General features: G+C 36.1%; 3 protein-coding genes and 1 long non-coding RNA gene across 5 annotated transcripts; 2 read left to right on the top strand and 2 right to left on the bottom strand.

The window, feature by feature from the left end:
- Positions 1 to 1,024: 1,024 nt before the first annotated feature.
- Positions 1,025 to 6,097, top strand: LOC138318425 (peripherin-2-like). The gene is made up of 4 exons (XM_069260763.1): positions 1,025 to 1,689; positions 1,926 to 2,157; positions 2,911 to 3,046; positions 5,502 to 6,097. The coding sequence occupies exons 1-4, from the start codon at positions 1,121 to 1,123 to the stop codon at positions 6,035 to 6,037; spliced, it is 1,473 nt and encodes a 490-aa protein (XP_069116864.1). The 5' UTR covers positions 1,025 to 1,120; the 3' UTR covers positions 6,038 to 6,097.
- LOC138318426 (uncharacterized) lies at positions 6,098 to 12,290 on the bottom strand. The gene is made up of 2 exons (XR_011207879.1): positions 6,938 to 12,290; positions 6,098 to 6,856 (listed from the first exon to the last, which is right to left on the bottom strand). It is a non-coding gene; the product is annotated as an uncharacterized lncRNA (long non-coding RNA).
- An 8-nt stretch (positions 12,291 to 12,298) lies between these two features.
- Positions 12,299 to 19,556, bottom strand: LOC138318424 (sushi domain-containing protein 4-like). 2 transcript variants are annotated; one of them, XM_069260761.1, is made up of 9 exons: positions 19,496 to 19,556; positions 18,366 to 18,466; positions 17,750 to 17,932; positions 17,167 to 17,373; positions 16,583 to 16,792; positions 15,989 to 16,213; positions 15,426 to 15,647; positions 13,755 to 14,414; positions 12,299 to 13,194 (listed from the first exon to the last, which is right to left on the bottom strand). In XM_069260761.1, exons 2-9 carry the CDS (start codon positions 18,442 to 18,444, stop codon positions 13,103 to 13,105), a joined length of 1,878 nt encoding a protein of 625 aa, XP_069116862.1. In that variant the 5' UTR covers positions 18,445 to 18,466; positions 19,496 to 19,556; the 3' UTR covers positions 12,299 to 13,102. The 2 variants fall into 2 exon arrangements, with proteins under 2 accessions (XP_069116862.1, XP_069116863.1); XM_069260762.1 differs by having other exon boundaries at positions 13,755 to 14,411.
- Positions 19,557 to 19,608: 52 nt separating this feature from the next.
- LOC138318422 (beta-1,4-glucuronyltransferase 1-like) lies at positions 19,609 to 23,944 on the top strand. The gene is made up of 2 exons (XM_069260758.1): positions 19,609 to 21,025; positions 23,367 to 23,944. Exons 1-2 carry the CDS (start codon positions 19,928 to 19,930, stop codon positions 23,559 to 23,561), a joined length of 1,293 nt encoding a protein of 430 aa, XP_069116859.1. The 5' UTR covers positions 19,609 to 19,927; the 3' UTR covers positions 23,562 to 23,944.
- The last annotated feature ends 2,323 nt before the right edge of the window (positions 23,945 to 26,267 follow it).

The following is a 26,267-nucleotide window of genomic DNA, read 5'->3' as shown; positions in this document are numbered from 1 at the left end:
CATCCCCAATATCATTGATTTAAGGAATAGATTTTTATTCTGTTGAGGTTATGAGGGTGTAATGATATGGAGCCCGTGTAAATTATGTAACCCCGGCGCCGCAGTTACATAATTTACACGTGCTCCATTATCATTATACCCTCATAACCTCAAAAAAAAAAATCTATTTTTTAAATATGAGCAAATTCTTTTAATAATTCATATTAATCCATCTCAGAGTCACTGTTTTTTGTTGTTGTTTTTTGGTAAAATCTGTTTCCATTCACATAGGATGATTTAGTACATTGTAACATTTAGCGATTTAATAAAGAAATTTCTTCCTTATTTTGTCCGTGCCTCCAAATCTAGCGCGTTTCGGGTCCTGACTCTCCAATCTCAAGAGGGATCAGAATCACCATTTTTACAAAATATATATTTCCCTTCCTCAAGGATGCTTCATACCAATTTTTGTATAAATTCAGTTACTATAGCCTACTTTAAAAATATCGACACTATACTAGTAAATGGATGGGGCTGCTTCTGTAAGTCACATAGGCGCTGTACCGCCATCATTAGTTATGTTATGTGCGAAAATCATCAAAGGTGACAAACAAATTCGTAAGCTAGGCCTACATTATGAAAATGTGAAGTTGTCGTTGAATCCGTGCAGCCCAAGTTCAGTTAGGCCTATTTTTACAGTCCTTTTCAGATCACTATTGAACAGCAAAAGACGGACCAGTATCCGTGTACATGTACACTGTTATTGTATTAAATGTGGTCTTTTCTCATCCATTGGACGTAAGTTGCTTCTTTGGTTTAAAAAGGAAAAGTTGGATTTTTTTTTTGCAGAGTAAAAATAACTAATGATCAAACAGACCGACGAGTTCGACTCCTGTTTGGGCTGTGGCACATACAGGACATTAGTACATACACTATTCGCAAGTTAAGACACCAAAATATCATGATGTTATTTTATCGACAACCGAGTCAATATTTTTCTTGCATTTTCCGAGCCTTAACGGAAAGTGCCGACATTCCCCGATTGTGACGTCATTTACGCAAATATGACGTTGACGTTCCAAAATGGCCGACCACGTATTCTGAGTATCATTTAGATTTACCAACTCTTGCACTTCTAAATATGGGCTGTCCAGAGATTGAAATGAGTGAGGGGTCTAGGCAAAGGACCGCAAAAGCCTGTGGAGTTCTGCATATGATTTGTGTTTTACCATCATTGATAGTAATTACAGTCGGGGCATACATACAAGTTGCAGTTCAGGAACAAATCAGTCTTATAGAAGGTTTCAATGGAGACGTGTTACCTGCTTTTATGATTATTTTTGGATTTTTAGGTGCATTAGTTAGTTTATTCAGTGGTAAAGTATGCTGGACTAACCGCCTATGCTCAAAAAGGTTCGTCTGGGGCAAATATCTGCTCCCTCTAGTCATAGTACAAATACTTATTGCAATTTTCGTTTTTGTGTCCGCTATCATGTGCTTCATTCAGATTTCAATGTTGGAATCCTCGTTCGATAAAGGCATCTCATCTGCAATGCGTAGCTATAAGACTGACAGGGCTAAGAAACGTGAATTGGACGTACTTCAAATCGGTTATAGATGTTGCGGAGTTAACGCATATACCGACTGGTTTCATGTTAGCTGGATCCACGAAGAATACATATCAGAAGCAAAGAGGACACTGTTGGCGAGGTATCTGTACTGCTCACTAGGCCTATAGTTTATAATTTACTTCTCTCTTATAAATTGAAGATATGATTGAGAATATGATGAAGACTGTTTTTTTAAATAAAATTATACAATCCGAATGGTTTTGATGTTAATACTGTGTAACATTAGGAAGATCGTCAGATAATTCGGACTAAGTTTACAGTAGGCTTTCAATTGTACGTAACCAACTTGTTCTTTGTTTTCGCCTTTTATTTAAGCTTCAAATCTGGAGACTATCTGAACGATGATGTACCATTCAGCTGCTGTATCGCCGACGTACTGCGCCCATGTGTTCACCACCATGTTCATGACAATGACATGCACTACAACTATGATTACCGTACAAAGGTGACATTGCATGGTATGGGGTGCAAGAACGCTCTCATGGAGATATATGGTAGAATTCTCACCGACGTGGGAGCTCTCGTCCTGTCCATCTCATTTCTACAGGTAGGAAATCAGTATTGGAATAAATCAAGTTACTTGCATTGAATATAATAGAGACTTAACAGTTTTCAATTGTTGGGACTGTCCTATACTGCCCTATGGAGAATTTTAAGCTATTTCATGAATCAAATTGTGGCACTCTCGAAAACATTATAAAGCTATGGTCAAACCCCATTGAGTGTCTCAATGTTGCGTCATGTGCTTTATATATATGCGCACGGGAGTAACGTACGATGCACGCATGTGAGTTAAGAATATGAGAAATAGTGACAATAACACCATTTTAAGAGGTTTTCTGGGTCTTGATAAAAATTGGCTATTCCGTCTCTGCATACTGCAGAGTTAGTTCCCTTGCGCGTAGGTATCGATTATTATGTCATTATTTTGTGAGCGCAATTCACGTCGTTTTCTCCGAAAAGTATGACGTTATGCTTGCAAACACATGACGTCAAAATCAATACCTACCCACTAAGCAGATAACTCTGTAATATGCAAATTCAGAATATAAACTATAACTATTATTATTATACTCCTGTGTCTAGTGTACATGTAGGCAGTACCGCGAGAAAATCGTTGGAATAAGGGCAGTAGGATTGATATTTTACACAATTTCAGAAATGTTCGATGAAGTTTTTTATTTTCCTTTTCGAAATAACTTGTTATAAAATCAATGTAACGATAATAAATTGGAGGAATTGTTTAAATAACGTTTCGTGAAATCAACTCAAATTGTCATAGTTGTTCTGTATTTTGCAGATGATCACGCTGACGATAATGCGTCTGCTACAGACGTCGGTCGACGCGTCGCTGGAGAATGACGACCCAAGGGAACCGTCCATCGGCTACCTCTTCCCTTGTAGTGGCAAGGACGCCATCACAGCCGTCAAAAGAGGTATGGATGGTTTTCAGCTAATCCGTCAAGCATTTTTTATTTCTTATGTTTGACATGGCATTAACGATTTTCTTTAATGAATGGCATAGGGTTAGGGAAAACAAATATATATATATTGTATTTCAATAGATTTCTGGTTGGGCTTGCACCCGTGGGCGAAGTCGTACGTAGCGAGGAGAACGAACGTCAATGACATCCGTAGCTACTGCTAGCGGAAAAGAGATATCTGAAATTCTTTTCCGCTACAGCAGTAGCTATGAAATCCGTTACCATTAAATTCGATAACGGAAAACGACGTTGCAGTAAGATGCAGTTTGTCCGAAACTTCGACTAATTATTACATTTACACCCCAATATCATATCTCAACACCCTCATATGTTTAGGCACAATTTAAGATCATTCATTAGCCAATAACCATTGCCTTGTCTCATACATTGATACCGCTTATCATTTAGCAAAACTTGTAACGGTAAATAGTTTGAATCCCTTTGATCTCCCACACAGCTCGCGATCGGCGACGATCAGTTTGTAAAACGTTTCTGATTGGCCGACCAATCAGGGAACAGTATCGGCGTGAGCGTAACACTTTGATTGACTACTAGTTTGGGAAGAAGGCGGGCCACTTGTTCGTCGCAATTTTTTCTTTCCATTCTGAATAGTTCGTATCTTGACTTTATAAGTGATACACATAATTGCACGATACCATAAAAACGAATGATTTGCTATTTTTTTTTCTCTTCGTTCTGCCCACATATATAGCCTTGATTTTAATTCAGTTTAAAATGCGTTTTGCAAACTAAAATCTATATATGTATGCAGCGACGTATATACAATGTAGTATATATATTATGAAAGTCTCTGATGTATCTTAACACTTAAAGTAGGAAGTTCTGAAGCTCCGCGTGAAATATCCTTGACAGACATGCAACATTACTGTCGAAATATTGGATATTTGAATGTAATTTGTAAAATTCCATCATGTTTTGAATATTCTGAATATACAGTAGCAACAAAAATGATTGGTTGAACTATTTTTTACTAAACTGTTCAAAAGGTAATTTTCTTTCATAAATCATTTTCGTCTGGTGTATTATTTTTTTTTCTGAGGCAAATTTTCAATAATTTAATACATGTATACCATATGGTAATAAAATACTATTTCCCTACTTTATGTTACACATAAAAAAAGATGTTTGTTACAAACTGCACGCTGCGTTTAGCGAATGTAAAAATTTGAATATTACCCAAAAAATTGTAAAGCAAAAAAAAAGGAAATGACTTTTATTGTCAAACGTTCAACGTTGCTTTTCAAACGTTCAACATTGGTCACGCCTACAAGCAAAACTATTAGTCAATCAAAGTGTTACAGTCACTATAAAAAGGGCAACAGTTCCACTATACAAGAAGACACAACATGAACATACCGCAGTCTCCCAAAACACTCGCCTCGCACAACATACACGCAACACACCGCATACATGGGAGGCCGTCCTTACATGACCATAGCTGTTAATAGGACGTTAATTAATCAAACAAACAAACAAAAAAACGCCGATACTGTTCCTTGATTGGTCGGCCAATCAGAAACGTTTTGCAAACTGATCGTCGCCGAGCTGTGCGGGAGATCAAAGGGATCCAAACTATTTACCGTTACAACTTCGGTTAAATAATAAGCGGTATTGCTGTAAGTATTGATGGAAGCGAAAGTTGGCAATAAAAATAGACGCAGACACTGGGTGGAATCATAGGTATTTAGCACGCTGGTACATGCAAGTCGAAGAACCACTATAGACTAATATATATTATTCTATAGTGGGTCTTTGACTTACCAGCGTGCTAAATACCTGTGGTGGAATTCTCAACCTTTGTGTAATTCCCATGCAATTATGAAACTGTCTTCATTTCCATCTGCAGATTACTCCAACAATGTTAGAAGCACGACGATGCACTTTTGGAACATTACGTCGTGTCTAACATATAACGCCCGATAAATGTGTGATTTCATAGCTCTACAATAAGCAGAGGGATTCTTGGGCCCAGTTGTTCAAAGGATGATTAGCTTAATCACATGCTTAGTGAAATTTTCATTTCTCATTTGCTGCAAAATTTGTGTTTATACCTTCACCAAAATCAGCAAGCAGGTAAAGAATAATGTTCTTGAGAATCTTTGAAAATTTTGTAAAATTCGTACCACCAGAAAATATTTAATCTTCATTTGAAAATTGCCGTTAATCTGTGATTCGTATCACCAGAAAATATTAAATTTTGATTTGAAAATTGCTGTTAAACTGTAAGTAGCCTAACAAGTTTTGAACAACTGGGCCCTGGTAGTTAAATCATACCTATGGTTAAACCGCGACTTACTTAGGAGTTTTTTTTTTCTTTTTTGATCTGTTGTGATATTTAAAATAAAAACTAAACTACACATGATGTTATTCAATCTTGTGTCTGCAGAGGTGAAAACTTACCATAAGAAGGAGAGAACAGTGATGAAGGGAGTTCCTGGTGATCCAACAAGTATGGAACCTCTCCTTGAGGAAGATGGTAGCAATGCTAGTGTAGATACAGACCAGATATCACTCAACTCCTCATTTGAAGATGAAGGTGTATACGAAGGAAACCTTCCCCCAGTGGAGGAGGAAAATCCTTATATGACCATAAACTCTGCCGAGATGCTCAACTTTCCGGAGCCACCCCGCTATACATCCTTCTCCGGTACAGGAAACCAGGCCGCAGCCATCGGCCATTACCAATCTGTTCAGAACGGTTTTGATCAAAATGTCATGTCCTCACAAATAATGGTTACTGATCACCCTACTAACGAATATGTAATGCCCAGTAATGACGTGATGGGAACTGGCCAGTATGAAATGGCCAGTTACCACATGGTTGGAGCTGACCAAGGCAGAGAGTCTGACATGTATTTATCCCCTTGTAGAACTCACACATATGTGAACGAGCTGCCTCTGGAACATGGAACTCAAATGTAAATGTTAGAAAGATTTTGGATTATTCCTGTTGAATATTTTAAAGCAAATAAAACAACTATACAAAATAATTTGTTTTCTTTATTCAATGAACGAGTTGTATCTGATAAACTCAGTCACACAAAATTTGTTCTCCAAGGACACACACTTTTATACCTAAACATGGATTTTCCTCATCTACCCGATCTCTCCCCTTGTCTGCTGGTCTGCTGGCACTGGTGGGTTAAGTACAGATATAACATACAGGTTACCGGACATCATCACTAGATTGTCAACATTAAAACAGGCCTTACAAGGTTACATTCATACACAAACCAAAAGTAGCTACTTATAACTTTCATTACAATACTTATGGTGATATGTTATAAGGTTTCTTTAATATTAATGTACAGATGCATTTCATACTTAAAACATACTCAATATTAAATTATTAGTAAAAAGCAAATTATAGAATGTATAGTGAATTACTCCATTATTTTAACAAACTTTGGTATAAATGATAACAAAAGAACCAAAATATTAAACAGACAGAACTGGATCTTTCTAAAGACATTTTTATAGAAGACGCAATGACAGAAACGACAAACCATGTACACAGGCTTTTGAGTCAATAGTTACACAGATATGTACCTTTTACATGCGTAATACTGACCTAGTATTAGATATATATTACACATATTGAGTGCTGATACATTGAATCAAAAGCCTGTGGACAAACGGACAGAAAAAACTAAACCCAAACAGTATCAAGGTACAGGGACATAGCCCAAATACTGGCTCCATGGCCTAGTGACCATGGGTAGCATATACTCGCTCCATGGCCTGTATATATATACCCACCATATATATACAGGCCATGGAGCAAGTATATGCATGGTGGGTAGCAAATACTTGCTCCATGGCCTGTATATACATGGTGGGTAGCAAATATTCGCTCCATGGTCTGTATATATGGTGGGTAGCAAATACTTCCTCCATGGCCTGTATATACATGGTGGGTAGCAAATATTCGCTCCATGGTCTGTGTATATGGTGGGTAGCAAATACTCGTTCCATGGCCTGTATACATGGTGGGTAGCAAATACTCGCTCGATGGCCTGTATACAAGGTAGGTAGCAAATACTCCCTCCATGGCCTGTATACAAGGTAGGTAGCAAATACTCACTCCATGGCCTGTATACAAGGTAGGTAGCAAATACTCGCTCCATGGCCTGTTTACAAGGTGGGAAGCAAATACTCGCTCCATGGCCTGTATACATGGTGGGTAGCAAATATTCGCTCAATGGCCTGTATACATGGTGGGTAGCAAATACTCACTCCATGGCCTGTATATAAGGTAGGTAGCAAATACTCACTCCATGGCCTGTATACAAAGTAGGTAGCAAATATTCGCTCCATGGCCTGTATACATGGTGGGTAGCAAATATTCGCTCCATGGCTTGTATACATGGTGGGTAGCAAATACTCACTCCATGGCCTGTATACAAAGTGGGTTGCAAATACTCACTCCATGGCTTGTATACAAGGTAGGTAGCAAATACTCACTCCATGGCCTGTATACAAGGTAGGTAGCAAATACTTGCCCCACGGCCTGTCTACAAGGTGGGAGCAAATACTCGCTCCATGACTCGCTCCATGGCCTGTATACATGGTGGGTAGCAAATACTCGCTCCATGGCCTGTATATATGGTGGATAGCAAATACTCACTCCATGGCCTGTATACAAGGTAGGTAGCAAATACTCACTCCATGGCCTGAATACAAGGTAGGTAGCAAATACTCGCTCCATGGCCTGTATATACATGGTGGGTAGCAAATATATTTGCTCCATGGCCTGTATACATGGTGGGTAGCAAATATTCGCTCCATGGCCTGTATACATGGTGGGTAGCAAATACTCACTCCATGGCCTGTATACAAGGTAGGTAGCAAAAACTCGCTCTATGGCCTGTATACAAGGTGGGTAGCAAATACTCGCTCCATGGCCTGTATATACGAAGTGGGTAGCAAATACTCGCTCCATGGCCTGTATACAAGGTAGGTAGCAAATACTCACTCCATGGCCTGTATACAAGGTTGGTAGCAAATACTCGCTTCATGGCCTGTATAAACAAGGTAAGTCGCAAATACTCGCTCCATGGCCTGTATGCAAGTTGGGTAGCAAATACTCGCTCCATGGCCTGTATACAAGGTGGGTAGCAAATACTTGCTCCATGGCCTGTATACAAGGTGGTAGCAAATACTCGCTTCATGGCCTGTATACAAGGTGGGTAGCAAATACTCGCTCCATGGCCTGTATATATGGTGGTTAGCAAATACTCGCTCCATGGCCTGTATACACTCTTTTTTTGTCCAAGCTTGGTATCTACTACAAATAGCAGTATCAATAGTTCCATACAACCCAAGTGTAGTCATGCAAAGAGGTTGTTCTTGGAACTATTATAACAAATTTAAAGAAGACATTCACATAAAACTTTCTCTCGTTTAAGTAGAAATGTATGAATGTCATCTATGATAAAATCTATATGATTTAAATAGAGACACTGACGGCCAGTGCTGTAGTGTAAACGTTTTATACAAGCAGTGTGTTTTAGTATGGACAGGATGCAATAATGATGTTGTATAAATATATCTACAAGGTGGAATGTACCAACAGTTATAAACAGGAATCGATTGTGTTACTGACTAAACAGGTACACATTGACATAATCACATTCTTACTTAATAAATTGCACAATAACATGATGTACATGATGGGATGATATGCATTATAGAAGTTTATACAAGCTATATAAAACTGGTTTGTACATGTTCATAAGTGATCAATCAGCTGTCTCACATTGTAAGTAAGAGGTGCAATAATTACAGTTATCATACATGATAAAAAACAACATATTACAGTAAATGTTGAATATATTTACAGATATCTACAACCACAGACACTGACAAGAATATGGCATTTCTTGTACTGGTACAAAGTTCCTGATTTTGGCTTGAAGTAGTTACAGGTTGTTCAGAAATAATATAGTCTTTCAAACAAAGCAGTTGTAATTAAGCTCTAGAGAACATGGGAGTAGGAATGAAATAAGAAATTCTCACAGTTATGTGGTTCGTGTTTCTTATACCCCTTCATTAGGTTAAAATAATTACATTAATGTATGGCAATAGCCAGTACCGCAAATATACGATGTGCGAACATTTTAAAAGACCTTTTCTTGACTTCTTATACAAATTGCAAAAGGGAGATTCTAAACTTTTACCTGATATTAAATTTCAATAAATGAAAACATACAGTTGTACAATGATTTTTCTTCTTACGTTGATTATGAAATTTATCATCATTAAAAACAAGTAATTAGATACAAAAAAATACCATCTTGTGACATCTAGCAAGTAAGAATGACTAAACAGACATGTCAAGAACGTGAATTATCTTTTTTCAAAAGTTATAATGGATCCATATTTCAGATCAATATTCAGTATACACATGTACAGAAAGGCATATTGTGTGTAATTGAGGCCAAAGAATTTTAATATCAGCCATATCTAAACCAATCTATAGTATTCACAAACTTTAACCCAATAAGTAGGAGAAAGGAGTAGTTATTTGATTTCTTTTCATCAAATTATAATATTGAATACTGGTATGTCTTCTGCTTTATTCTTATAATGACCTAGCTATTTGCCCTCAGGGCCAGATAATGTTCTACATACTGTGTACTACACCTTGAGTGTAGATCACTGTTTACTTCAAAATTCAATTAATTCAGAAATATTTTTAAGACACTATAAGTACTTTGCATGTACAAATATTGAGAACATGTACATGTATTAACATATAAATGTCTTGTCAAAACATCAAGTTATTTGGTTCCGTTATAGAACTTAAAATAATGGTGCATGTTTACAACTTGTATTGATAATGCACTAGATTACCATTAACTGCTGAACCTCTGAACAAGGGAACACTAAAAATAAATTAAGGGGAGACAAGTTATATTGTCTATCAGTTACTTCAGTCATGGACATAATGGCACTAAAACAATGATGGTCTTTACATAAATATTATGTAACATTTCAATCTACATGGTTTTATAATGAATGTGACAAACACGAAAGCATGAAATTAAAGCACATAATTTATGAAATTCTGTAATGTACATCAATACAACTTCCTTTTGTGTTTTAAATGAAGTATTCTCTATAAGGGCTGTTCCATCAAAACATATAAGTTAGGGGGGGAAGGCACTTTAAAATTGGGAGACTTGCCGATAGAAGCGATTTTCAATTTTGTTGACACTCCCACATATCTATTTTTGTGTGAACTAGACCATGTCATAGAAGCAATTAAATTTTATTATTTTGCTCCGACACCTTTTTGGATTTACATATTTTGATTTCTAGCATCACCGAAGAGTCCTAGAACAAAATTGCACTGTATATGGTGCAGTGAACTATTGTTTGATGTGCTGCATCTATTACTAAATTTGTATAAAGGTACAATCCTCATAAAACCAGCGGAAAATCTACTAAAAATACCAAAGTGTTTCAAAAGCATAATGCAAGAGTAGACATCTGGACAACTTAAGGTTGTGAACTGCCACTTTTTCCTCAACTTAATATCAGTGAATGAATTAAAATAAAGATCTGTTATTTTGCCAAAACTAATCCATTGTTTCTCTGTACCATTGTCAAGTTTGAATGAACATATGTTTTAGATATTAAATATTCTGTTATTATTATATCAAAACACACAGAAAATAAAATAATTGTTATTTATTGAAGATGAACAACACATTAAATACATGTATTGTCAAAAATTAACATTTTTTTCTAAACAGTTATTTTTGTAGTCAGGATGACTGACAGCAACATTATAAAACACAAATTTTGCATTTTCTTTTTCAAAAAGTGCTTCAGATAGACCCACCCATAGAAGTGATTTTGTTTTGAACCCACCATGGCACATACTATTTTTTTTTAAAGTGCCATCCCTGTGTGCCATATATGTTTTTCTGGAACAGCCCTAATTCCCAGTTCTCATAACTCATTTGATTATAGAAACTAAGTACTGTAATATCATTTGCCAGCTAGACACAAGTCTGTTTCTAACTTCATTTCACAAGAGCTATGTACATATAAAGAAGTTAAAACTTATTACCCTCAATAGCACTAAATTGATGTACAGGTATACAATCATGCATAATAGAATTATGTACACTGTATTTACAATTCCAGGTTGTTTGTAATCCTGCTATAATACATCAATCAGACCAGTATCTGGTAAAGCCTTTGTAGATGATGGGTGTACAACCATACAATAATATCAGGCAAAGTTTCAATCTTGACAGCCAAATGTACTTACTCCTGTCTTACTAATTATAGGGTATATACGTATGAGTAAATTTCATGTCCAGAATGATGACTACACCATGATATCAATTGGTATTTTCTGACTGTTAGTGGGTGTTTAATTATATGAAGAGTGCATAAACTCCACAGGGACCGCATACAACTTAACAATATTCATACTATTAACCGACATCAATGATTAAAAGATATTGTATTCAAATTTATTTTTGTGGTGCGTTTTCATGCCAAAAACTTTTTCACAATAATGATTTAATTTTCTATTTACAATTTCAAAGATTTATTTTATATATATACCATAGTTGCGTTGAAGCTAAAATGTTTTCAAAACAATTAATTTTTGCGAATTCTAATCAACAATATAATATGATGAAATTTTATCACATCAAAATAAGCTGCTTTACAGTAAGCATTTAATATGTATATCAGTGTACATGTATTTAAAAGAAAAAAAGTTAGTGTAGAACTGATACCAGAGTATATATATCAGAAAAATTATTTTCTGATTATTTTAAAGAATGCACATCAAGTAATAGCACCCAACTATAATTTGGCATCATAGAAGGAAGTGAAGATATAAAAGTGTTGAAGTTCAAAGATAATTTGTAGCTAATGAATTAGGATGAGGAGAACTTGACACTTACAGAACCATTGACAGAGTAAGCATAGACTTAATTGCAGCAAGGATTTATAAGTGAGAAGGATTCGTGTCTGTCACTTTACACTACTAAACACCACGCGAGACGCTTATGAACCGGGAATAAAAACCGTTTTTCTCAACAAATACTTGTCTTATCGAGTCAAACGAAACACCAATGTAAAGTAAATTAAATTTCACAACGTTTATAACTTGCTTTAAGACGGAAGATTTAGAAGAAATGTCTTAAACTATGCTACATCAAAGGCTGCGGCGGCGGATATCAAAGGAAATCAGTCGTCGCCCAACGTCACGGTCAGTGCACAAACACAATAGCGCCTGCGCTGTCTTTGCCCAAAACTCAGTGTGACTTATCCTTCTCATATACGTCCTTGATTGCAGTCATAGAGTGGTATTCAGATGGCGATAGCATAACACATATACTTCAACAGTCTCCGGGAATATCATTCTATCTGATACATTGGTTTTAGAATTTGAAGGAATTAGAACCTAACTTGATTTGCCCTCTTCTACTTCTAGAATGTAATTTCCTATCCTTGATTTGTAGCTCTTCTGCTTCTGGAAGAGCTAAGAAGTGTACAAATCCTGTTGGCTTCTAGAAATTGGTGCAATAAAATTATCTAATGTGTATACGTAATTCCCAGAATTTCTTCAGATACCGTGAACAGAAACAGTTAAAAAGTGCTTTCATCTAGCAGTTATATAAAAGCTTGATTTCTTGTAGCATCTTATTTTTAACCCTCTCTTTTACTCAATTACTACCTTTTACCTCATTTTATATCCATGATTTCTAATAGTAATATCAGCACTGTAAACTACTTAGTTCATTGAACTTTTAAGTTTTATTATTTTCACTCTTGCTACTACAATTATATATTGGAAATAGAATAAATTCATATATTTGTATAAAATTACATAAAAAAATGTATCACAAAGAGTTCAAATCTAGCACATAAGAAAAGCAAATATGAATACAAAGAAAGACATCAATATAGTAAATATCTGTGTATAATATTTTAAATTCCACATGATCAACATGTTCATTGTATTTCTTTGTTACTGTCATCTATGTGTATTTCAATATCTTCATTTTCAAATTCCTGTGCTGTTCTGTTATCTAAAAGTGGAACATCTGAAATATAAAATACCAGACTAATTCTTGGGCGATTCAACAATTGCATATCCAAAGGTTTATTAATTATGTGGATACTAATTAAACTTAAAGTTAAATGAATTACCAATCATGATATTTCATAATCAGTGTACACGTACTTGACAACAACTATACACACTTTTAAATGTAGACACAACATATATATAATTCCTTCTATTCAATACATGAACTTCAAACATAGTAGTGACTAAATTTGCACTTTGCTATATTTTTGTAAAGATTAATCACAAGTGCAAAAAAAGTTGCTTTAAAGAAATTGACACACATTTCTTGTGTGCTTGTCATTGTATCTTCCATCTTTTTGTCAGTGACCATTGGTCATTCATTAAAACTACATAAAAGAAAGAATCCTGGAATCTTTAGTTTCTTACATTTTTCCTTTCACATGATTAAACTAAAATCAAATATGAAGTAATGGGAGTTTGAAAACCTTTATTTTTACCTGAAAACTTATGTTATAACTTCTGCTGATCTGACTTGCGGTTTGCAACCAACCAATAAGTTGTGAATGTACTTACCTTCTGTAGAGAGATTCTCCCTCGATGTCTCCAGGCTGCCTGCTGTAGCTCTGCCTGAGGCATTGGAAGGGCGAGAAGTAGCACTGTCCAGCGTATCCACGGTAACACTGTCCATAGTATCTAAAGTGACGTTGGTGGAGGCATCACTGATACTCACATTGACAGTATCTATAGAACCAAACACCTCAGAGATACCATCCCTGTTGACTGTACCCATAGTGCTGATGGAATGTCTGCTACTCACTGTGTCTGTCTGGCTATTGTTACGTAGATTGGAAGGAATGTTTGGTAGGGGTCTATAGTCAGCAGCAGATGACACACATTCCTCTGCCATCTCCCTCACAGACCTGCTTGGTCCTAACGACCTTGTCCGTGTTGCCTCCTCATACGATGGCAGTCTTGCTGCCTCGTAGCCAATCAAAGCCACTCTGTCATGTTCATCTATGGTGTTGTTATATACACGAGAGTATGGGGGAGGGGTACCCCCGACTTGTGGATACAGACGGCCCTGTGGCTTCCTGCGTCGAAAAACCATCACCACCATAACCAATAACAACACACCCAGCACACTACACGCAGTGGCAATGACAATGGCCAGAGTGTTCATATGGCCACTTCCACTGTCCATATCACTGTCTGCTGTTTGAATGGACTGGTCTGCTACAACAAAAGTATACATAAGTTTATATAAGTTAAAAAATAGTCAGGAATACTGTATTTGCTGTAATTGGTGTCACTTCCTCTATCAGAGCCTTTCTACTCTTCTAGAATATAAACACCACTTATCCCATTAATACAACACTGACATTGTATCCCATAATACATGAAATTCATGTTATGGCATGTGTATAAATTAAACTTGCGCGGGTTTTTCAAAAGTGAATCTCGACATACTGATATGTCTCAAAAGAAAGAATGCATATATGAATGTTTACTGTGGCTGGGATTAATGTGCCATGAATACGGAAGGATTCATGTAAAAATAACATCTTGGTTTCCAAACGATTTTTCAAGCATCCTGTGCACTATTATAAATTACAGTAAAAACATTGTTGTGATGTCATCTATTGTTGTTTCTGTACTACGACTCCTGGATTATTGGATGATTACCTGTAACTGTCATATATGTTACCTTTTACTGTCATATATGTGACTCTAATATAAGACAGTCACTTATAGGACGGTAAAAGGTAACTTATGGGAGAGTTACACAATACAGGTGAGTATGTCTCCGGGCATAATCCCATAATTATGTTGAACACACAACACACAACCTGACGGGCCTCTACACATTTCTCTCTCCCATATATTGTACAGTTTGAGGCTTATCTCCATAACCAAATACAGTACAAATAATATATTATATCAATACTACCTATCTTTAGACTTGTCTTGTATCTAGTCCTGACAAGCACAATCCATGACTGTCAAAATCATGATCACAACTTCTACACCTTTTCTATTTTTGGACAATTTGACATTGACTTTCACATGGACAAAATGGTTCTATAAAGAGCACAGTTGTCTCCCCGAAATACCAATGGTGTCTACAGGTACCTATCATATCACCACTGTCGGTGATGTAGTCTTACTCAAGTGTATTATTTTATTTCCTCTTAAAATAGTACACTTCACATAATTAGCCTGGTATTAGAGTATAATAATGCCAACCTGAAGGTACACATGTTGGTATACTAGCGCTCCAGTTATTCAGTCCTTGACTGTTTCGGATACAGCTAAGTCTGTCTTCCCCAGCGAGTCGGAATCCATCAATACAGGTACACTCTACCATGGAGCCGAGCTGTCGACACTGGTCAGGGTCAGCGGCGTGAGTGTTACAGATACACTGACCGTTTGGTACCATGGGTAACTTGGAGCAGGGATCTAATCGAGCTGAAACAATAGGATTGTAAAGGCTCATAATTCATGTGACAAGGAAAAGAAAATATTACTATCAGTATATATACAATTTTGGCACTTTTCAGTTAAAGAATTTAAATTTTATATACATGAATATGTTTTTCACAATCTCAATACATGAATATGTTTTTCACAATCTCAATTCATGTAAAAAGTAGGCAAAAATATAATTATGGGCTATATGATATATGATTTTGAATAAACTTTCATTAGGTACAATAAAGAGCTACTTTTGGTCGATGGCCTTGGTTAATAATACAAAATGGAAAGACATAACAATAATATAATAAGTTGACAAATGTTGAAATACACACCAGCTGTATTCATACACATGGGTGGCATATGAGACCAGAGTTCATTGGTACGACACTCAATCTCATCAGCTCCTCTGATCTTTGAGTTGATACAGTAATATTTTACTCGTGTACCAATAGGGTATGTGTTCTGGTTCTCTCTCATCACTAGATCGTTAATCCCTGGTATGATGGTCCATTTGGCATTGGTCACATCTGGCGGCCGACTACAACCTGGTATCTTCACTATAGAATATATATTTATGGCATCAGGAGATTAGTTAAGGGGAACTTATTAAACCTATCTATTTAGAAGTGGACAAGAAAGAAGTAAACACTGAAGTTACCTAAATATTATATTATCATATTCACCATACCAGGTCATTCTATGGATCTATTGGGGTGGTATAAAATGCTTAAACTATTAAGTTTTCTTTTATTCAAATTACATATTTGTACAATGTATATGTATTGTACATTATTCTTAAACTATTTTAACTTCTTACATTATTACATTAATCATTTTTCTGATGAATATAAATGTCAAAATAAAAATTAATTGAATTGTTCATGCTGCATGGGAAAATAAAGAGAATACAAGTTACACAGACTTACAGCACACAGGTGTTTCTCCAACCCATTTGCCGCCTGAGCAGCGGATCGTTGAAAAAGGATTGAAGAGGTAGTCATCATATGAGCCGCGAGACAACTGTTGGTAGCCAGAGTCACATCTGTAGGTAACTGGTGTATCCTGTGTGTACGGAGTCCAGGAATTCACACGCTCAATGATACTAGCATGCCTCACCTCCGGAGGGGACGAACATTCTGAAAGAAAAATTTCATAATTCAATTTTTAACTATGAAAGGGAAAGAAATCTCATGGAACACAATATTTCGTGAAACTCACAAAATGTATTTACACTTAAGTGAATTACGTACTATTTCAGAATTCTTATGCAGAATGACCTTTTTTTCTTGTGAACATGCTATGTTTTTTAACGATTTGTAAGTTAAATTATGCTGACTAAATCTATACAAAATATAGTGTGATTTCTTTATGCAAACTACAGCTGTTGCTTGACATAATGAAGATTCCACATTACCTAACAAAATGAATACAATATAAAGATTTATACCATAGGAATGATATACTATCAATGCTTAACACATTCATCCCTGAAATTTCATAATGTCCTCACCCAAATCACTTGTACAATCAGGAATGTTTGACCAGCCCTCGACAGTGACCCAGCGTAAATCCTGACTACATACAATCTTTAGTGTGGTGAGAGACTGCTGATGAAACTTTATACTGTAATCACTATCACAGTGAACCTCTGCTGATCGCTTTTCATGGTCCATTGTAACTTTGGCATGAGTGAAGGTCGGATTTGAACATTCTGAAACTGAACAATTGCAGAAGACTTTAGTACTTTTATGACTTCTAGCAGCAACAAAAAACTGTTCATAGCATTAACAATCTACATACATGTATAATGTCATATATATATATATAATGCATACTGTATACTAAATCATTTTCAGGTTTTCAATAATGTATACTTTTCATATATATAAATCAGAAACAAGTCTCCCAAAATGATTTTTAAACAGAAAATAAGTTATTTAACAAAATGAATAAGCCTCAAGTGAGACCATTATGAATACACCCCTAGAGACATTTCTGTCTTAATCTCAAAGCAAGGAAGGATGCTGTTAATCCTTTTCTGATATAGAAGCTGTATTATCATAATGACAGTTTTAACAATAATATGGACTTACTTGAAGGCAATTTCGCAACACAGTGAGGCAAGATGGCAGGCTGCCACTGCCCATCAGTACATAGTAGCTTGTTTGATCCCAATAAACGATAGCCTTCCTCACATGTAACACTAGCTTCTTGTGAATTTAGGGAGTAGGTGTGAACTTTGGCATTAACTATATTCAGCGGAGGACAATTATTTTCTGTAAAATATAAAGCATATACTGTAGATAGTATAAATAAGATCATGCAAAAAATATGTTTCACCCTATAATAGAATAAGCGCCAATTGCAACCCAAAACCATTTAAGTGTCAACCAAAATCTTTTCATGAGTTAATTATCAAGCAAAAAAATAACCTTTTGTTTGCACGTAATGCATTTATGTGTACAGATTCTGTCTCCATATGATGCTAACATAAAACACTCTGGGAATAAAATCTATGCATAATCTATTTCAAGTTAGATGCAAAGTCAGCAAACACACATAAACTGTGTGTATTTTATTTGTCATCTAAACAAACACAATCATTTACTCTGTCTACAGACTTTTTCTTTTCAAGTAATGTAAAATTGTTGTGGCTAATGAAATTTAAGGTTATGGGACAGTATAAGAGTGTCTTTGATACCAACTTACCTTTTGACCAGCTATTCTTTACAAAAAATGCAATAAGAAGGAAGCACAAGAAAACCCCAGAAAAACACCTTTCCTCCATCTTATATACATGTAGGCAGCAACTGAAAAAGCAAATTAATGAATTATTGATAGAATAGATTGATTTAAAAACCGAATGACTATACATGTACATTATTAGTTATATAGTCAGCTACTGACCCGCTGTAAAGGCATACAGCTGGGTCAGTAAGATTTATTCGGGGCGAGGGCGCAGCCCCAGCCTCCTTTTTATTTTTACCTCTTACTGGTCTCATGAGTCGAACTTCTATGCCTTTTAAGGGGTCAGTAACTGACTATATAACAAATTTATCACATCGTGGACCATTGATTTGTTTCATTAGGTCTTTGTTTTCTATTTATTTTGTCAAGAATCTGAAATCAAACTTGAATCATGCTGTTATAACCCACTTAATATGTTAAACCTGTATACAAAAAAAAAAAAATGAAGGATTGGACCCCATCAGGAATTCGTAATAACCGAGTTGGACTGTTAACTTTTTTTGTTTTCAAATATTCCCTACACGCATCCGGCCCCTCCCCCTTTCAATGACAACAAATATAGCTGTAGTCCATCCAAAAAGTGAAAAGCCATCAAAGCATAATTAATTATTGTATCACCAAAAATTCCAAAATAGAATTAATAAATATGGCAATTGCAAATTGACATATTATCCGACCGACTAGTAAAATAGTAACTGTACTGGTATTTTGTTTACATTTCATAACATAAATAAAGACATAAGCCTTACAGTAGGCCTACCAAAATGAAAGTAAAGCAAATGGATAATTCTACGTTTACCGGTCAATTTAGAAATATAGAAAGACACTTTATACAAAAGTGTAGAGAATTCGATTGAAATAAACGATCGGTCCCTTGTGCAAGTGGGTATTGTTACTTATTTCAAGTGATAAAATGACTGTCATGAAACCACTGGCATTGTGACCGTGAGAAAACGTCAATAAATCGCCGATCATATCCCTATCTTCACAGTTAACTATATTTTCTTAGTGTCTTTTTATACATCACACATGCATGTATATTCAAAACAATATAACTAATGCATCACCCCAACTTTATCGAACCAATTTACCTAAGTTCTTCTTCTCTGTTGTTGTGTTTTTACTCAAGACGCCATATTGGGTAAATTGACATCAAATATAAGCGAGATGCGCATGACCGGAAGTTGAAAATATAAATATTGTTTTGAAAGGGAAAAACGTGTTTCTAATGCGAAAGATGTGGCTGTCATTTAAAACTAATTTTTGGACAAACTGTTGAATGTATACGAGCAACAATTGTATTTGACGTTCTCACAACAACTTCTGTTGTTCAATTATTGCAGAAGACAGCGACAGGTGCGTGTTAAATAGTGTTTTCTAAGAGGTCCGAGCATAGACTGAGGTGCACAAGGCTGCTGATATTAGAAGAACCAATTAATATTAGGCCATACCATACGTTTGTGCCATGTGTTAACAAATAATGGTTTTCCTACCTACTCAACAAACAGAACTAAAAGAGAGAAATGATGTTTCACAGGTGTGTGCGAAAAATTGGACTTGGCAAAATTATTGTTTTATTAGTTATTGCTATAATTGCTCTTCAAATTCTTCATTTTTATTCCCTTACTTACATGAATTCTAAAGAATCAGATCCTGGGGAAAAACGGCAGCATGAACGAGTACCAACAAAATTATCTTCTTCTTCAAGAAAGATTATACAGCGCCTGCAACATTCCCACCTAATGGATAGTAGTGGCTCCTATTACCTAATAAGGAATTTACTGTCACCTGAAAGTGACATTAGTAGGTCAGATCAGGTAAATGACCACTCCAGTGTTACCTTGGTGACACAGTGTTCTGCTAACCACCTTGATGACCTTGTTGATTTGACTGAACGTTGGGATGCAGCGATATCTATCTCTGTTTTCACATATGACAGTGATTTTCCATTTGCTATTAAAGCAATTCTGTATTCATACAAATGTTTTAACAAAATCAGAAGTAAAGTGTACTTGAATATGATTTACCCCATTGGTAGGCCTCCATCAATTTCTGACATTGAACAGATATCACTCGATGAAATAAATTGTGAGGTGCCATTTAAAAACTTAAGAACTACAAACAAGGATAATTATGATGTGTCTGGCATTGAATATCCTCACAATATTTTGAGGAATTTTGCTATAAAAGGTGGGAACACTCCCTATGTGTTTGTAGTTGACATTGACATGATTCCATCCAGTAATCTATTACAGGAATTTCAAGCATTTATAAAAAGACGTAAACAATCATTAGACATGAGGAGTTCAAATGACCATAAAGTTGCTTTCGTTGTGCCAAGTTATGAAGTTAGGGAATCGATAAAAATCCCGGAGACCAAAGAAATATTACTAACTGAGATTAAATCTGGGAATGTCCGCCCATTTTATGCGGAAGCATGTGAACGATGCCAGAAACAGACCGTGTATAGTGAGTGGGAGAAGTTGGTGGATGTTAAATTCCTTGATGTCGGTTACAGTGTCGACTGGAAGGATCCCTGGGAGCCGTTCTTCATCACAGACAGAGAGTTACCTTTGTATGATGAGAGATTTAAACAGTATGGATTTAATAGAATAAGTCAGGTAATACATGTATATTACCTACTGGTACTTCATGCACAGTGGCATGACACAAATCTAAACTTTATTATCAATTCCTTGGTGTATTGACCATTGCTTGGGAATTAATGCCAACCCTGTATATCTGAACAAGCAATAGACTCACTGAAAAGATTTTCAACTACTAATTATCAGCTGATCAAGTACATTTTTAGGTCACCTGATCGCCTTTTGTCTGTCGTCGTGCGTCGTCCGTCGTATGTCCGTAAACAATTTACATTTTCGACTTCTTCTCCAAAACTGGTGAAGCAATTTCAATGAAATATTGCACAAATCTTCTAAGGCATAAGGCCAATCAAAATTGTGAATTATATGGTCCCCACCCCCCAGGGAGCTATGAAAGGGGCCAAAAGGGATAAAATTGACTAAAATTTCAAAAATTTCTTCTCTACTCACAGATGTGATAGAATTAAATACTCTTCATAGATAGAAAGGTCCTAAGGTCCTTTACAAACAATTGTGAATTATATGACCATGGGGTCTTAGGTTTCCCCCGGGGAGGGGGTTAAGTTTACTATAGTTTTTATTTGATCATTTGTAATAGGAAATTAGTCAAATATTGTCAGAATTATCAGTATGAGATGGCCAATGAATCCTATTTACCAATTTTCCATGACTGACCCCCAGGGGCCTTAGGGGCGTGGTCAAAAGGGGTCAAATAGGCTTTAACTTCAAAAATCTTCTGAAATTCTGGAAATGGTAGAATCACATACTCTTCATAGATGGAAAGGTCTTGAGGTCTTTTACAAAAATTGTGAATTATATGACCCTAGGGTCTCATGTTTCCCCCTGGGGAGGGGGTCAAGTTTACTATAGTTTATATAGGGAAAACACATTTATGAGCATTTTTTGCTCAATTTTCATAGGAAATGAATCAAACTTGTTTAGAATTATTAGCCTGAGATAACATTTTGACATCATATCTATATTGGCCCTGGTCAACCCCCTGGGGACAGAGGGGTGGGGCCAAAAGGGGTCAAATAGGCTAAAACTTTAAAAATCTTTTTCTTAAATACTGGAAATGGTAGAATCAAATACTCTTCATAGATGGACAGGTCTTAAAGGTGTTTTATGAAAATTGTGAATTATATGACCCTTGGGTCTCAGGTTTCCCCCTGGGGAGGGGGTTAAGTTTACTGTAGTTTATATAGGGAAAACACATTTTTGAGCATTATAATTAAACTTGTAATAGGAAATTAGTCAAATATTGTCAGAATTATCAGTATGAGATGGCCATTGAATCCTTAGATTTTACCAATTTTCCATGACTGACCCCCAGGGGCCTTAGGGCCTGGGCCAAAACGGGTCAAATAGGCTAAAACTTCTTAAATACTGGAAATGGTAGAATCAAATACTCGTTTTATGAAAATTGTGAATTATATGACCCTTGGGTCTCATGTTTCCCTCTGGGGAGGGGGTCAAGTTTACTTTAGTTTATATAGGAAAAACACATTTATGAACATTATTTGCCTATTTTTCATAGGAAATTAGTCAAACTGGGTTAAAATTATTAGTCTGAAATAGCATTTTAACATCATATCCATATTGGTCATGGCCGACCCCCAGGGGCCAGAGGGGCGGAGCCAAAAGGGGTCAAAATGGTAATTTCAAAAATCTTCTTTTTGAATTCACAGATTTGATAGAAGCAGATACTCTTGATAGATTAGAAGGTCTTAAGGCCCTTTACAAAAATTTGTGAATTCCATGGCCCTGGGATCTCAGATTTTCCCCTGGGGAGGGGGTCAAATTTACTATAGTTTTTATAGGAAAAACACATTTAGGAACATTATTTGCTTCGTTTTCATAGGAAATATTGTCAATCTGGGTTAGTATTATTAGCCTGAGTAGCATTTTAACATCATATCCATATTGGTCCTGGCTGACCCCCAGGGGCCAGAGGGGTGGGGCCAAAAGGGGTCAAAATTGATAATATTTCAAAAATCTTTCCTCTGAGTTCACAGATTTGATGGAACCAAATAATCTTCATAGATTAAAAAGTCAAATTTATAAAATCATGCACTGACTGACTTCAAGGGCCTGATGGGCAAATATATAGTGTTTATATGCATGTCTTTGTTTCATACTGTGAATCCTTATTTGTGAGATTTTTTTCTGTTGGCATTTTACTGCATGGACAATGTAGTACCTTTATAGCAGCCTTTGAGAATAGCATTGATGGTGGAAAAAAGTATCAATGATTATAGGCAAATGTCTATTTAGATTTATATCTTTTACTTTACATTTTTTCCCACATTACGTTTACATATTTAAAAATTAAAATAATCATTATTTTGTTTGCCTTCAGGTTTGTGAGATGCACATAGCTGGTTACAGATTTGATGTCCTTAACAATGCATTTCTGGTACACAAAGGATTTAAATTTGCTGGAAAATTCCATAAAGGAAAAGAAGAGGAACTCAACAAAAACAGAATATTATTTAGAAGTTTTAAGGAAGAGTTAAAATCCAGGTATCCAGATTCCACCCGGCGGTGCTATTGATATTGTTAGCTTTTTATGGAAATCAGTTGCTACACTTGTAATCCTTTATCCCAAGTTAAAAGGACATTGTCAGGCATTTATACACTCAACCACATTACATACTTATCAATGGTGTACAACATTAAAGTAAGATGAATTAAATTTTTGATACATATTTATCAGGTAAAAGGAATCAGATATCGGGTATATTCTTTGTGCCCTATTAGTCATTCAAGTGACATATATTTTGGATCAAGGAATTTGTAATTGATGTATACCAAAATATTTGTATACTGTATGTTTGTATGGTGATATGTAATCCAATCTGCAATCAGTATTAACAGAATACATGTTGTTTGTATTTTTGTAATAAGGGAAACTTTACTAATAAACAAGAAAAGTAATTTTTGATCTTTTTCTTCTTGAGCAATGCTCCTATTCAAGGCTATTGATTAATAGTGTTCCCATAAAAGTTTGGAAATGTAGACTTTGGAAGTTTCAAATCAGAAACATTATTAAAAGCAGGTTTTAATTCAAACTCACATTTAAAGAGATAAAGAGATAAGAATTAGCTGTAAAACTTCATGATTGTTTCCAACATAGCCCACTATTAAAACATCTGCTGACTTGAGCAGAAGCTTTTTGTTAATGTTATTCTTTAATACATATACCTATATATATCTATGGATCATAAAATATAAATTGCATTGACCAAAATTTAACTTCAGTGTGCTATTACCTGGTTATTTTGGTAAAGTATAGGTTGTCATGGTTGTAAAGGATTTTTAGGTCATCACGCTACTTCTCCTTAACAACTAAGCAGATTTCATCCATATTTGGTGTGAAACATCTTTAGGTAAGGACAATCATATTTTATATAAATGAGCTTGGTCGGACCCCTAGGGGCTGAGGGGTGGTGCCCCAAAAGGGCAAATTTTCTTATTTTAAGCTTTAAAATCCTACTCCTCCTTCATCCTTGGGTTGATTTCATCCATATATGGTGTGAAACATCATTAGGGAAGGACGGTCATATTTTATGTAAATGAGCCTGGTCCGACCTCGTGGGGCCCCAAAAGCGCAAATTTTCTTAATTTTTGCTTTAAAATCCTACTCCTCCTTCATCCTTGGGTTGATTGCATCCATATTTGGTGTGAAACATCATTAGGGAAGGACAGTCATATTTTACATAAATGAGCCTGGTCCAACCCCTAGGGGCTGAGGGGTGGGGCCCCAAAAGGGCGAATTTTCTTAATTTTTGCTTTAAAATCCTACTCCTTCATCCTTGGATGGATTTCATCCATATTTGGTGTGAAAAATCATTGGGGAAGGACAATCATATTTTATATAATAATGAGCCTGGTCCGACCCCTAGGGGCCGAAAAGGGGATGGGGCTTTAAAATCCTACTCCTCCTTCATCCTGGAAGGGGAAAAATCATTGGGGAAGGACAATCATATTTTATATAAATGAGCCTGGTCGGACCCCTATTGGGGCCCCAGAAGGCAAATTTTCTTATTTTAAGCTTTAAAATCCTACTCCTCCTTCATCCTTGGGTTGATTTCATCCATATTTGGTGTGAAACATCATTAGGGAAGGACGGTCATATTTTTTATAAATAAGCCTGGTCCGACCCCTAGGGGCTGAGGGGTGGGGGCCCAAAAGGGCAAATTTTCTTATTTTAGCTTTAAAATCCTACTCCTCCTTCATCCTTGGATGGATTTCATCCATATTTAGTGTGAAACATCATTGGGGAAGGACAATCATTTTTTATATAAATGAGATAGGTCCTACCCCTAGGGGCTGAGGGTTGGGGCGACAAAAGGGTAAATTTTCTTATTTTAGCTTTAAAATCCTACTCCTCCTTCATCCTTGGGTGGATTTCATCCATATTTTGTATGAAACATCATTTGGGAAAGACAATCATATTTTATATAAATGAGCCTGGTCCGACTCCTAGGGGCTGAGGGGTGGGGCCCCAAAAGCGCAAATTTTCTTAATTTTATCATTAAAATCCTACTCCTCCTTCATCCTTGGATGGATTTTATCTATATTTGGTGTTCAACACCATTGGGGAAGGACAATCATATTTTATATAAATGAGTCTGGTCCAACCCTTAGGGGCTGAGGGGTTGGGCCCCAAATGGGGAAATTTTCTTAAATTTAGCTTTAAAATCCTAATTCTCCTTCATCCTTGGATGAATTTCATCCATATTTGGTGTAAAACATCATTGGGGAAGGACAATCATATTTTATATAAATGAGTCTGGTCCGACCCCTAGGGGCAGAGGGGTGGGGCCCCAAAAGGGCTAATTTTCTTGATTTTAGCTGGCCCACTTCCTGTTTTCAGGTTTCGGTCTCCGATCTCAAAGAAAATTGGTCTATAGGGGTTTTAATTGATGCCAAACAACATGCAAACATTTTCGTAAAGATTTTGTTATTCCAAGATGGCTGCTGGCCCACTTCCTGTTTTCGGGTTCAGTCGCTGATCTCAATGAAAATTGGTCTATAGGGGTTTTAATTGATTCAGAAGGGGGAAATTTAGGTGAGGACAATCATATTTTTTAAAGGACCGAGTTAAGACCCATGGGGATAGTACCATGGAGGTCCAAAATGGGAGCTTTGCTGAAATTTGGCTTTACAATCTGACCTCTCCTTATATTAATCCTTGAATGGGTTACAACCATATATGGATGAAGGGCTACCAAGTTTGTTCAACAATTGACATTTA

This window comes from Argopecten irradians, chromosome 3 (genome assembly GCF_041381155.1).
Source record: "Argopecten irradians isolate NY chromosome 3, Ai_NY, whole genome shotgun sequence".
Classification (NCBI taxonomy): domain Eukaryota; kingdom Metazoa; phylum Mollusca; class Bivalvia; order Pectinida; family Pectinidae; genus Argopecten; species Argopecten irradians.
This window is presented reverse-complemented; position numbering and strand designations above follow the sequence as displayed.